The sequence below is a fragment of the Myotis daubentonii genome, chromosome 1 (genome assembly GCF_963259705.1).
Source record: "Myotis daubentonii chromosome 1, mMyoDau2.1, whole genome shotgun sequence".
Lineage (NCBI taxonomy): Eukaryota > Metazoa > Chordata > Mammalia > Chiroptera > Vespertilionidae > Myotis > Myotis daubentonii.
Window position 1 is genome coordinate 53,375,799 of NC_081840.1, and position 12,559 is coordinate 53,388,357.

General features: G+C 40.3%; 1 protein-coding gene across 11 annotated transcripts in view; it reads left to right on the forward strand.

The window, feature by feature from the left end:
• The window catches only part of ZNF280D (zinc finger protein 280D), a 136,838-nt gene that overhangs the window by 50,664 nt on the left and 73,615 nt on the right, over nt 1-12,559 (forward strand). For all 11 annotated transcript variants that reach the window (XM_059700057.1, XM_059700121.1, XM_059700066.1 and 8 more), the window contains 2 exons: nt 2,878-3,048; nt 3,186-3,295. In XM_059700057.1, the coding sequence (XP_059556040.1) occupies nt 2,878-3,048; nt 3,186-3,295 (281 nt within the window). The remainder of the gene's footprint in view (nt 1-2,877; nt 3,049-3,185; nt 3,296-12,559) is intronic.

Sequence of the window (12,559 nt, forward strand, 5' to 3'; positions counted from 1 at the left end):
TAGTGCACGAATTCGTGTACCTTGAAAGGAACTGTGGGCCTCGAGGCTGCAGTAGACACAGACGGGTCTCAGCCCATCCTCCCCGCCCCTGCCTGGCCCCTCCTACCGCAGTCCCCGGTCTCCTTTCTGCCGGCAGCTCCGCTCCCATCGCTGCTGCTCCCACGTGCTAACAGCTCTGGCCCCACTTGCACTCACTGATGGCGTGGAGTGATTGGGGCCAGCGCAAGCAGTGGGTGCAAGTGGGTCCAGCGGTGGCTCTGGCACTGGCAACGGGTGCGAGAGGCAGCTGCTGGCCAGATCTCCCCTCAGGAGCGGGGGGGGGGTGGAGAAGCCCTGAGGGGCTATTGGGGCTGGCAGCTGCCACTCCAGCTGACGGCACCGAGCGATTGGGGCTGGCATCGGAAGCGGCTGTAGCGGCGACTCCGGCAGTGGGTGTGAACAGGGCTTCTGCCAGCAGCAGGTGCAAGTGCCAGGTGGAATTTTCAGTAACCACCAGACACTCGCCCCGATGATAGTGACTGGTGCCCTGCCTTGGTCTGGCCCCTCCGCTCACCTCCTCCATCATCCCTTCGCGGCCGACACCCACCATGTTCTGTGCTCTGCCACCTGCGGCTGACACCCACCATGTTCTGCATGTGCACATCATAGTGACTGGTTGTTCGGTTGTTCCGCCGTTCAGTCTATTTGCATATTAGCCTTTTATTATATAGGACTAGAGGCCCAGTGCACTGATTCGTGCACTGGTGGGGTCCCTAGGCCTGGCCTGCATTCTCTTGCAGTCTGGGACCCCTTGGGGGATGTTGGACTGCCAGTTTTGGCCCGATGCCTGCAGTGTAGGCTGAGGGACCCCACCGCTGCACGAATCCATGCACCAGGCCTCCAGTATGCATATAAGATCTTTGGTTAATCTCTTCCCGCCCTCCCCCTTTCCCTCTGAAATTCATCAGTCTGTTCATGTTTCCATGCCTGTGCATTGAATATCTGCCCCCTGGTGATCATTGTGCATCATAGCTACCAGTTGAACGGTTGAAAGGTCACTTAGGCCAGTGGTTCTCAACCTTCTGGCCCTTTAAATACAGTTCCTCATGTTGTGACCCAACCATAAAATTATTTTCGTTGCTACTTCATAACTGTAATGTTGCTACTGTTATGAATCGTTAATGTAAATATCTGATATGCAGGATGGTCTTAGCTGACCCCTGTGAAAGGGTCATTTGACCGCCAAAGGGGTCGTGACCCACAGGCTGAGAACCACTGACTTAGGCTTTTATACATATAGATTAGTGGCCCGTTGCACGAAATTCGTGCACATTGAAAGGGAATTAATTAGAGGAATTATTTTAATATTGCTATTTGCCCTTTCTCTAGATGAAAGAAAATTAACAAAATGTATATGAAAATCTCCCTCCTGTCAGAGTCTGGGGCGTGCCGTGGGACCCAGAGTCAAGTCTCCGCCCACCTGCGTACGCCTCGAAATTGCACAAGGCCCATACCCGGCCAGTCCCACTCCCCATCAAGCCCCGCTGGGCGGGGGGCCCGGCCTCAGGTCCCCCAGCCCCGGCGCCGGGGCGGAGGTGCGGCCTCAGGTCCCTTGACCCTGGCGCCATGGTGGGCAGCACAGCTTCAGGTTCCTTGGCCCAGCCTCAGCTCCTCCAGCCCCAGTGCTGGGGCGGGGGGCGCAGCCTCAGGTCCCCTGGCCCGTCCTCAGGGCCCCAGTGCCAGGGTGGGGGGCGTGGTCTCAGTTCCCTGGCCCCAGTGCGCGGGCATGATGACCATGTGCATATTAGCTCTTTATTATATAGGATGATAGCTTTACTTTTTCTCACTTTGAATATTTCATGACAATCCTTTCTGGCCTGCAAAATTTCTGTTGATAAATTAGCTGACAGTCTTATGGGAGCAAGGCTGGGATATTTGTGATATAGTTACCTTACTTATTCTACTTTTAGTGTATAGTTGGGAGCATTAAAATATGATTTGCAGGTTTCGAATTCTTATTACCAAGTACAGTTGTATTTTATTTTCAGAACTTTTACCTGGCCTAAATATCCTCATTTCTCTTGATAATGCTCTGAATAAGACTAATATCTCCTAGATTTATGGTGATGGTTTTTAAACTAAAAATTCTTTTTAGTAATGAAATCTTTGTACAAACATAATTTTATACAGCAGTCTAATAAAAAATAACTGGACAGTAAGTTGTTGAGAGGAGCCCGTGAAGCTCTGGGAACATAATTTAAAAACTTAACTCCTTTCATTATGAGCCCTTTTGTATGAATGAATGAATGATTATCATTGAAGAGTAGTTGATTTCACTTTGGAATAAATGGATAATATAACTTGAAACCATGAATAAACTACTTCTTTGTTAGGTGGGAAAAGAACTTAACTTTTCATTAAACATTTAAGTTGTTAAATCAAAAGTTTGTAAAGGGTCTCTAAATGTTTAGAATAAAAGAAAAAATTTTTTAACAAACTTTAATGTCCTTACCCATCTAAAGATAATTCATTTGTAAGAACTTAATTCGGAATATTCTCTCTGCTTTCATTTCATTTCATTTCATTTCATTTCATTTCATTTCATTTCATTTTTTTGCTTGATATATTTTGGTCTGACTTCTTTCATCGTAGCTGTTTATATGTGTATTCAAAGTCATATTTTCTTGCATAGAAAGATTATTTTATGAATTATTTGAGTATATATAGTTGTTTGCATAATTTCCCTGACTTGATCACATCAGTTTCTATGATTTATTGCCATTTTTGACATAATTCAATTATAACGCCTTTACTTTAGCTCCAAAGTATTTTTATTTAATTATAAGCAATATTCTAAAGTGTTTAAAAATATTTTTTCCACTGTTTAAATCATTGTAGGTGTGAATGAAAGTTCGTTATTTCCAAAACGTCCTTGTACTTCAGAGGTAATCAGTGTTAATCCAAAAAAGTCTAAGCCCAGTGAAAGTGTTTCTGGAGCAAATTCCTCAGCTGTATTTCCTTCAGCTAAGTCTCTTCCAGTGACATCTCCCCAGGCTGTGTCATCAAAAGGTAAATATGAAATGTGGCATATAAAAAAGAAATATATACATACAATTTAGAAATTGTAGTAAATTTACAAACTGTTAGTGTTTATTTAAGGTTAAAAAGTGATAAATCTTGAACCATATATTTTGACTTTATTTTAGGTACAAATAACTCATCAAATCAATCTAAAAATGGAACACCTTTTCCAAGAGCTTGTCCAAAGTGCAATATTCATTTCAATCTTTTGGATCCTTTGAAAAACCACATGAAGGTAAAACTTTTCAAAGCTTGATTTTGAAAAGGTTTGCAAATCCCTAAAAATGTTGGTTTATAGTAATTAATGGTTCAGTTATTTAGATAAGAAATTTCCTATTGATATTTCCATATAAGAGGTAAAAATTTATATGCATAATGATTATTTTCATAGAAGATTTTAAAATTCCTTCTGAATCATTAAATTTAAAAAATTAAATTCATATACATCATAATGTACTAGATGCCCGGTGCACAAAAATCTTGCACTCAGGAGGGACCCTCAGCCCAGCCTGTGCCCTCTCGCAGTCCGGGAGCCCATGGGGGATGTCTGTCCAACTGACGGTTAGTGGGCCTAAGCCATCAGTCGGATCCCTAGCATTGCTGCAGAGACGCCAGAGGCTCCCGCCACTGTCACTGTGCTCACCAGCTGTGAGCCTGGCTTCTGGCTGAGCGGCGCTCCCCCCTGTGGGAGTGCACTGGCCACCAGGGGGCAGCTCCTGCGTTGAACGACTGCCCCCTGGTGGTCAGTATGTGTCACAGTGACTGGCCGTTCTGCCGTTTGGTCGATTTGCTTATTAGCCTTTGATTATATAGAATGCTGATTGTATTCTAATTTTAAATGAAAATACATTAATCATATTATTTTATTTACTAGATTATGCCATGCTTCAAACGTTAAAAAACTGCCATTTTATTATGTTAAACATTTTGAATGACTTAACAGTTTCTTTAGTTAATTTTGTGTCCATCCATGCTAATATGTACACCTCACAATGAAAATCAGAGTTTTACATTTAATTTTCAACACTCAAACATAAAATCCAGATGGTGGAGCATTTCATATGAAATAAATGTTTTAACTCAATCCAGAATATTGTTTGTGTAATTGTTACAAAGTAATTTGAGCTTATTATTGGTTCAGGAAGCTCTTAAAATTAGATTTAAAAATTTTGCAAAGTACAAATGAAATAGAGATTTAGATAACACTTCACTTAAAATATTTTATTAGATGTTAGAGTATTCTGCTCTGTCTGTGTAAAGGTAGCCTGTATTCTTGCATTCCCAGTATAAATGTCAGGAAGGAGTAAAAGGGGAAAAAAAGACAGTGTGGATTATATGAAGAAAAGGAAGGAGTAGGGTGCAATGGCTAAGAAATAACTAAGAAAAAGTTCTTGTTCACTATTTCAGAGATTTACAAATTTTTATTGAAATTTAACATTTTACAAAAAAAGTAGAAAATAGGTAATATTTTTAGAATAGTAAATACAATATATTCATGTACAAAACTGTATTTTGACTGTCAGTACTTCCAGCTCCTAAATTGTACTCCCTGATAACTGTACTTTGTGCTTTGTTCTTATATGAGAACTAGAGGCCCGGTGCATGAAAATCATGCACTTGTGGGGAGGGGGTTCCCCAGCCTGGCCTGTGCCCTCTCACAGTGTGGGACCACTGCAATCGATCTCCCCAAAGAGGTAGGCGCCACCCACCCATCCAGGGCTCCTTGATGGATTGCCTCAAGAGGTAGGATGGAGCCAGGTGTCCCGCCACCGGAGTCGCTGCGTGGAGCCGCCGGGACCTGCCTCCGGCGTCACCATGCGGAGCCTCGGGAGCCTCAGGACCCCTGGCGTTGTCTCTCCGCCGCGTACACAGCGTCAAGTCCCCACCCACCCATGTGCGCCCTCTGCACACACAGCCTCCTGGTGATGGATTGTTAAGGCGTTAGGGCATGACGACCACATAAGCTCTTATTAGTATAGATTAACCTGTACAAGTGCTTTCAATTTTCCTATCTATGTAATGTTTTGATGAGTTACCTAATTTTTTAATGTTTTACGTTTTGTATGTAAATAAAAAAGAAAGGGTTAAATTCTTTATTTATCTTTATTTAATTATTAGATGCCTAGTGCACAAAAATTTGTGCACTCGGGGGGATCCCTCAGCCCGGCCTGTGCCCTATCGTAGTCTGGGACCCCTTGGGGGACGACCACCTGCTGGCTTAGGCCTGTTCCCTGGGGTGATCGGGCCTAAGCTGGCAGTCAGACATCCCTCTGGCAGCCCGGGAGCCCTCGGGGGATGTCCACTTGCCAGAGGGGAGCAGGCCTAGCTGCAGTTGGACATCCTTAGCACTGCTGAGGAGGCGGGAGAGGCTCCCACCACCACCACTGTACTGGCAGCCGGCAGCCTGGCTTGTGCCTGAGCAGAGCTCCCCCTGTGGGAACACACTGACCACCAAGGGGCAGATCCTGCATTGAGCGTCTTCCCCCTGGTGGTCAGTGTGTGTTATAGTGACCATAATTCCCAGTCGTTCTGCTGTTAGGGTCAATTTGCATATTATCCTTTTATTATATAGGAGTTCCTGGCCAGCCTGGGTGAGGGGCTGATGGCTGTTTGTAGGCTGGCCACAGCCCATTCAGGGTGGGGGTCCCCACTGGGGTGCCTAGCCATCCTGGGTGAGGGGCTGAGGGCCGTTTGCAGGCTGGCCACAGCCACTTCAGGGTGGGGGGGTCCTGCTGGGGTGCCTGGCTAGTCTGGGTGAGGGGCTGATGGTCATTTTCAGGCTGGCCACACCCCCTTCGGGGGGGAGGGTCCTGCTGAGGTGCCTGGCCAGTCTGGGTGAGGGGCTAAGGGCCATTTTCAGGCTGGCTAAACCCCCCAGCAGGGACCCTCACCCCATGAGAGTGTGGCCAGCCTGGGTGAGGGGCTGATGGCTGTTTGCAGACTGGCCAAGACCTCCAGCGGGGACCCTCACCCTATGAGAGTGTGGCCATCCTGGGTGAGGGGCTGATTGCTGTTTGCAGGCTGGTCACGGCCCCCAGCTACCCAAGCTCCCAGTGGAGACTGGCTGGAAGCAGGTATCTGGGATTTATTTGTCTTATATAATTGAAACTTTGTTGCCATGAGCTGAGGCTGCAGCCGGCTCAGGGTAGGTGGGAAGGTTGGCTTCCTCCATCACCCAGGCAACCAAGCCTTCTGCTTGCTCCAGCTCCGTGGCTGCCAGCTGCCATCTTGGTTGGGTTAATTTGCATATACTCTGATGGCTGGTGGGCGTATCTTGGGGCGTAGCAAAGGTATGGTCAATTAGCATCTTTGTCCTTTATTGGTGTATATAGTTATCCTAGGACAGGGAAGTTTAAAAGTATGTAGAGTTTTTACCTTCTGGCTTATACATTTTATATATCAGTTAAAGTTTTAGTATTATAATAATTTCCATTTTGAATGGTCCTGGCCCCGTAGCTCGGTTGGTTAGAGCATCGTCCCCATACTCCAAAGTTGTGGGTTCGATTCTTGGTCAGAGCACATACAAGAATCAACCAACGAATGTGTAAATAAATGGAACAAACTGATATCTCTCTCCCTTCCTCCCACCTCTCTCCCTCTTCCTCTGTCTTTCCCTTCTTCCCTCCCTCCCTCCCTTTCTCTATTCCTCTATTCCTCTCACCTTTCCTCTATTCCTCACCTTTCCTCTATTCCTCTCTCTCTCTCTTAAACATATAAATAAATGAGTAAATCTTTAAAATAATTTCCATTTTAAAAAAGTGATTTTTAGATTATTTGTAAATGGTTTTTCTATACCAATGAAGTCATGTTTTTTTAATGAAAAATATATAAAATACAAGTTAAAATATTCTACAGTAATATGAACAATTTACTTATCTGAGACCATGTGCTCGACTATTCAGCTTTTTTTTAAGTTTTTAATTTTTAAATATATTTTAATATTTTTTATTATTGATAGTATTATAGATATCTCCCATTCTTATGTTCTTTTAAAACATAAACCAACTGACTTAAACTCTTCCTAAATGTGTTATTTAGTAAATTAGTAGCAACATCAGAAAGTGTGAAAATCTAAAAGCAACTCTATTCCATTTCTAAGATAACAATATCCACTTCCTCTCCTCTCACAGTGAAATGTTAGATCATCAGTTAAACTTTCTGTGTCTCATGAGAAGCTGGGCCTTTGATCCAAAGCAAATTCTTTATTGGTATCTTCCTTTATTTTAATGCAGTTTTCTTGATTTATATTTTTAAATATTTATTACATAAAGTTGTTTTGCTCTTTTGTGGAGGGAGTATTGTCCAATATATTTGTTCAGTGTTTTCGGTCTGGCATAGCTGTCATTTTCTTTCTCGTAGTTTTAACTCTTTCTTTAAAAAGCAATTATATGTTTTTCTCATTACTCACCCCTTTCCCCCTCTTCTCCTAACCCTTATCCTCCACCCTTCCTCCCCGCCCCCCGCATTGCCCTTCTTCATGGGCTATGCAAATAAGCATATAAGTTCTTTGGTTTATTCTTCTTGTTCCCCCAACCCCACATCGAGGTATGTCAGTCTGTTCCATGCCTCCCTGCTTTGGGTCTTACTTGTTGGTCAATACATTTTGTTCATTAGATTCCACAAATAAGTGAGATCATGTGATATTTGTCTTTCTCAGTTTGGCTTATTTCACTTAGCATAATATTTTCCAGGTCCATCCATGCTGTCCCAAAGGGTAAGAGATCCCTCTTTTTTTACAGCTGCATAGTATTCCATAGTATAAATGTCCACAGTTGTTTTTATCTATTCATCTACTGATGGGCAACTTGGACTGTTTCTAAATCTTAGCTATTATAAATAACGCTGCTATGAACATAGGGGTGCATATATTCTTTCTGATTGGTGTTTTGGGGTTTTTAGGATATATTCACAGAAATGGGATTGCTGGGTCAGATGGAAGTTCCATTTTTAATTTTTTGAGGTAACTCCATACTGTTTTCCATAGTGGCTGCATAGTGGGAATCTGAATTCCTACCAGCAGTGAACTCTAGGGTTCCCTTTTCTACACATCCTCGGCAGCACTTGTTGCTTGCTGATTTTTTGATGATAGCCATTCTGACAGGTATCAAATTGAAAAAGGAACCCACTGAATGGGAGAACATATTTGCCAATGATACATTTGATAAGGAGGTAATATCCAAAATATATAAAGTACTCATACGACTGAACAAAAAGAAGATAAACAATCCAATTAAAAAATGGGCAGAAGACCTGAATAGACATTTCTCCAAGAGGACATACAAATGGCCATGAGACACATGAAAAAATGCTCAAGGTCATTAATCATCAGAGAAATGCAAATTAAAACCACAATGAGATTTCACCTCACACTTGGACTAATAAGCTTTAAATACATGATTTTATTTAACTCTTAGAAAATTTTTTGAAATGGGCTTTTTTTCTCACTTTTTTATAGCAGTTAATGAAGCCCAAGTTCTCATAAATAATAATTTTTATTTTTTGAAAGTGCGTAGGCTATTTAATGTTACATGGAAACTTAAATGTAGGTGTACTGTATTTTTTTAGGACATTTTATATTTATGTATCAGATCTAGTTTATTAATTACATTATTTCTATTTCTATATCTTCACTTATTTTTGTCTACTTGATCTGTCACAAATTGAGAAAACACCACAGCTCAGTCTACATATTTGATTACCTGTATTTTCTTTGATATATTGTATGTGTTAAGATTGATGATGTTGTTTGTAATATAAAACTACTCATAACTATGTTGTAAATACATCCTTTAGCATGTTTATAAAATGTCCTTTTTTGTCATAATGGTTAATGACTTTGAGGTTTATAAATCTTGTTTTCTTTTTTAAATATATTTTACTGATTTTTTTTACAGAGAGGAAGGGGGAGGGATAGAGAGTTAGAAACATAGATGAGAGAGAAACATCGATCAGCTGCCTTCTACACACCCCCTACTGGAGATGTGCCCACAACCAAGGTACATGCCCTTGACTGGAATTGAACCTGGGCCGACGCGCTATCCACTGAGCCAAACTGGTCAGGGCTAAATCTTGTTTTCTTATGGTTTCCATTTGCCTGACATAGTCTTTGTTTATCCTTTTATTTTTAACAGTCCTGAATCATTTTGTTTTAAATATGTCTCTTGCTTTTTGCATATTTGTTTTTCCTTTGCAATCCTATATGAAAATATTTTTTTAATTAAATTTATTTATTAAACAGTAGAGGCCCAGTGCATGAAATTCATGCACAGATAGGTAGGTCCCTAGTGGCTGCTGGCTGCCAGCTGCCGGGACCTCCCCTGGCTACCAGCTGCTGGCTGGGCCTTCCTTTGTTCTGCGCTGCCCCCTAGTAGTCATTGCATGTTATAGCGAATGATCGAACGCCTGGTCGGTCGAACTCCCGGTCGGTCGAACTCCCGAGGTGGACACTTAGCATATTAGGTTTTTTTTGTTTTGTTTTGGTTTCTTTTAAATATATTTTATTGATTTTTTACAGAGAGGAAGGGAGAGGCATAAAGAGTTAGAAACATCCATGAGAGAGAAACATCGATCAGCTGCCTCCTGCACAGCCCCCCTGGGCATGTGCCCGCAACCAAGGTACATGCCCTTGACCGGAATCGAACCTGGGACCCTTGAGTCTGTAGGCCGATGCTCTATCCACTGAGCCAAACTTCTTGCTGAAGTTTACTCTCTAGTAATTTCCTGAAGAAGTTCCTGGGAACAGCATTCTTTGAGTTGTTTTGTGTTCACTGTATTCCATTTTTGTAAAAAACAGTTTGGCCAGATATAAAGTAAGTTTGATCCCAATCTAAAGATCTTGTGAGTGGTGCTCCTGTTTTATAATATTGAATGTCACTGTTGAGAAATCTGGGATAAACCTGAATTAGTTTGCCATTCATAAGTAATTTGATGTTTTGGCCTGGCTGTTCACAGGATTTTTATTTTGGAAGACTGATAATTTTATACTAACCTGACTTGGTACTGGTTAGTATAAATTTTGGGTCAATTTCTTCTCTAACATACATTTTTTTTCAACTTCTTTATTGGTGTCTTCCTTTATTTTAATGCAGTTTTCTTGATTTATATTTTTAAATATTTATTCCATAAAGTTGTTTTGCTCTTTTGTGGAGGGAGTATTATCCAGTATATTTGTTCAGTGTTTTTGGTCTGGCATAGCTGTCATTTTCTTTCTAGTAGTTTTAACTCTTTCTTTAAAAAGCAATTATATGTTTTTCTCATTACTAGCCCATGCCATCTATTCATCTATTTTATTTAATTTATTTATTATTTTATTTAATTTTTTTATTTTACAGTGTCTATTCACCACTATATTCCATTTTTTCTGCTTCGTCTTTATCTCTCTAAGTTGATATTTCTGCTTCAATTTTGCTTCTCTTTTTTATGTCTTCTTTTTGTCTTGCCATTTCCTCTTGTCCATGTGATCTTCCAAATAGACACAATTGCTTTAAGTTTTTTACAAACTTTAGCAAAATTTTTAGCCTGTTACCATCTTGCATGCTTCTGCTCCAGTTTTTGGGGTTTTTTGGTCAGAAATTTACATTTTCCTTCTTTTTATCTTAAAGTATTTTTGTTTTCCAGTAGATGTAAGTTCCTAGCATTGAACAAATTGGATTTCTCGGCTGTTTTGTGCAAGGCTCCTATTGGGGAGCATAGGTTTCCAGGATAATCTCACAGCCTACTACTCTTTGCTGGACAGAAGGCTTACTGAAAGTGTGACTTGTGTGTCTGATTTTATAAGTAGCATTGCCTTTTCTACTTCTTTCTACCAAGTGAGGGCTGGGGGACTTCTGCCATCCTTCTTGCGCCAGCTCCTATACCCATTTTTGTAAACAAAGGCTATAGCTTTGGACTTCAATATGTGTCTTTCACTTTTAGAATGTATATTTTTGCTGAGGCTTTCTAAGATCTTTACTATTAGGTCCTCTTGACTGCGTCGATCTACTTCCAACTGCATGTCTTCTGCATAAACTTGGCTGCTTTTAGTAGTGCTTTCAATGTGGAGTCTGTGGAGTTTAGTCTGGCATTTAGTTTCAGTGAAAATAAAATTTTTAGAATTTGGTTGTTGTGGCTTTTGGGTGAATCCCAGAAGGAGAAGGGGAAAATTTAGATTTACATAGGATGATCGTATAGGGAAGTACTATTTTACTATTTAAAAATGGTACCTATCTTCTTTGCTCTGAAAATCCTACCTAAATTTTTCAGTACTAACAAAGTAACAGAACATGGTCTATCAATGGAAAGGAATGAAAATGAGAATGAAGTTCAGATGGTGTCCGCTGTTTGTCAAATTACAGTATATTGAAATAAAGTTTTTAATATTGCAGAATACCCATGAAAAGAAAGAGATAAATCAGGGGCAATAGCAAAAGGCTAGGGTTTAATAAAGATGACCAATTGATCTTGGACTATAGGTCAGCCATGCAAATCCTTAACTTTACCCTGTCTTCCTATAAAACCTTAAATCAAGACTAGTTCTCATTTCTTCAGGTACTGTCTTGCCTTTTGAATATTTTGTTTAGGTATTTTTGCTGTCCCCTCAGTTATTAAATTCTTTAACCTAGTTCAATTCACCTTGTCCATTCTTAGTTGTCAGTGGTTTATCAATTCAGCTATTTTATAAGGACATGAAACCTTGTTTAAAAGATACTGTTGAAGATCCTATCTTACTTACCTGTATTAAAAAAAAAGAAAATAGAACAGCAAGCAGTTAATCATTTGTTACACATATCATAATTTATGGGTAATTAGGGTAAATTTAACTTTTATAGATGTACCAAATTAGAAAATTTTAAAGAATATAAACCTTGCAGCACATTCTACTATAGATTACTAGATTATTTTGTAGGTTTCAGAAAAGAATGAAGTATCAAATATGACTCAGAATAACTTCTACAGTCTGAAAGTCAGATTTAATGTTTGAGTATATAAGGTTAGGGAGACTATCCTGTATTACATTATTTTTGTGCATTATAACATTTTCCCATTGTTGTTTGAGATCCTTTCTAGTAAAACTGGATAAGGTGAGAAGTTTGTCTATCCGACTGATGCTACTAATAACGTCATTTGTCGTAGTAAGATAAATTTTGAATCATTTTTCTAATAGTGCTGGTAGATTTACTCTGATCCATCTTTTTCTCCTTAAAGTAAAAAACAGCCTTTTTAAGAAGAAATTTAGCCTTACTAAAGTCCTTAGAAATAACTTGACTTTCCTAAGTTTGAGCTCTTCAATATTATTTGTCTAAGGAAGAATCTAGAAATATAGAAAAACCATTCTCATTTTCCTCTTTGTTATACTTATTCTTTTTTAAAAAAGTATTTTTATTGATTTTAGAGAGGATGGGAGAGAGAGAGAGATAAAAACATCAATAATGAGAGAGAATCATTGATTGGATGCCTCCTGCACGCCCCCTTCTGGGGATGGAGCCAGCAACCCAGGCATGTGCCCTTGAACAGAATTGAA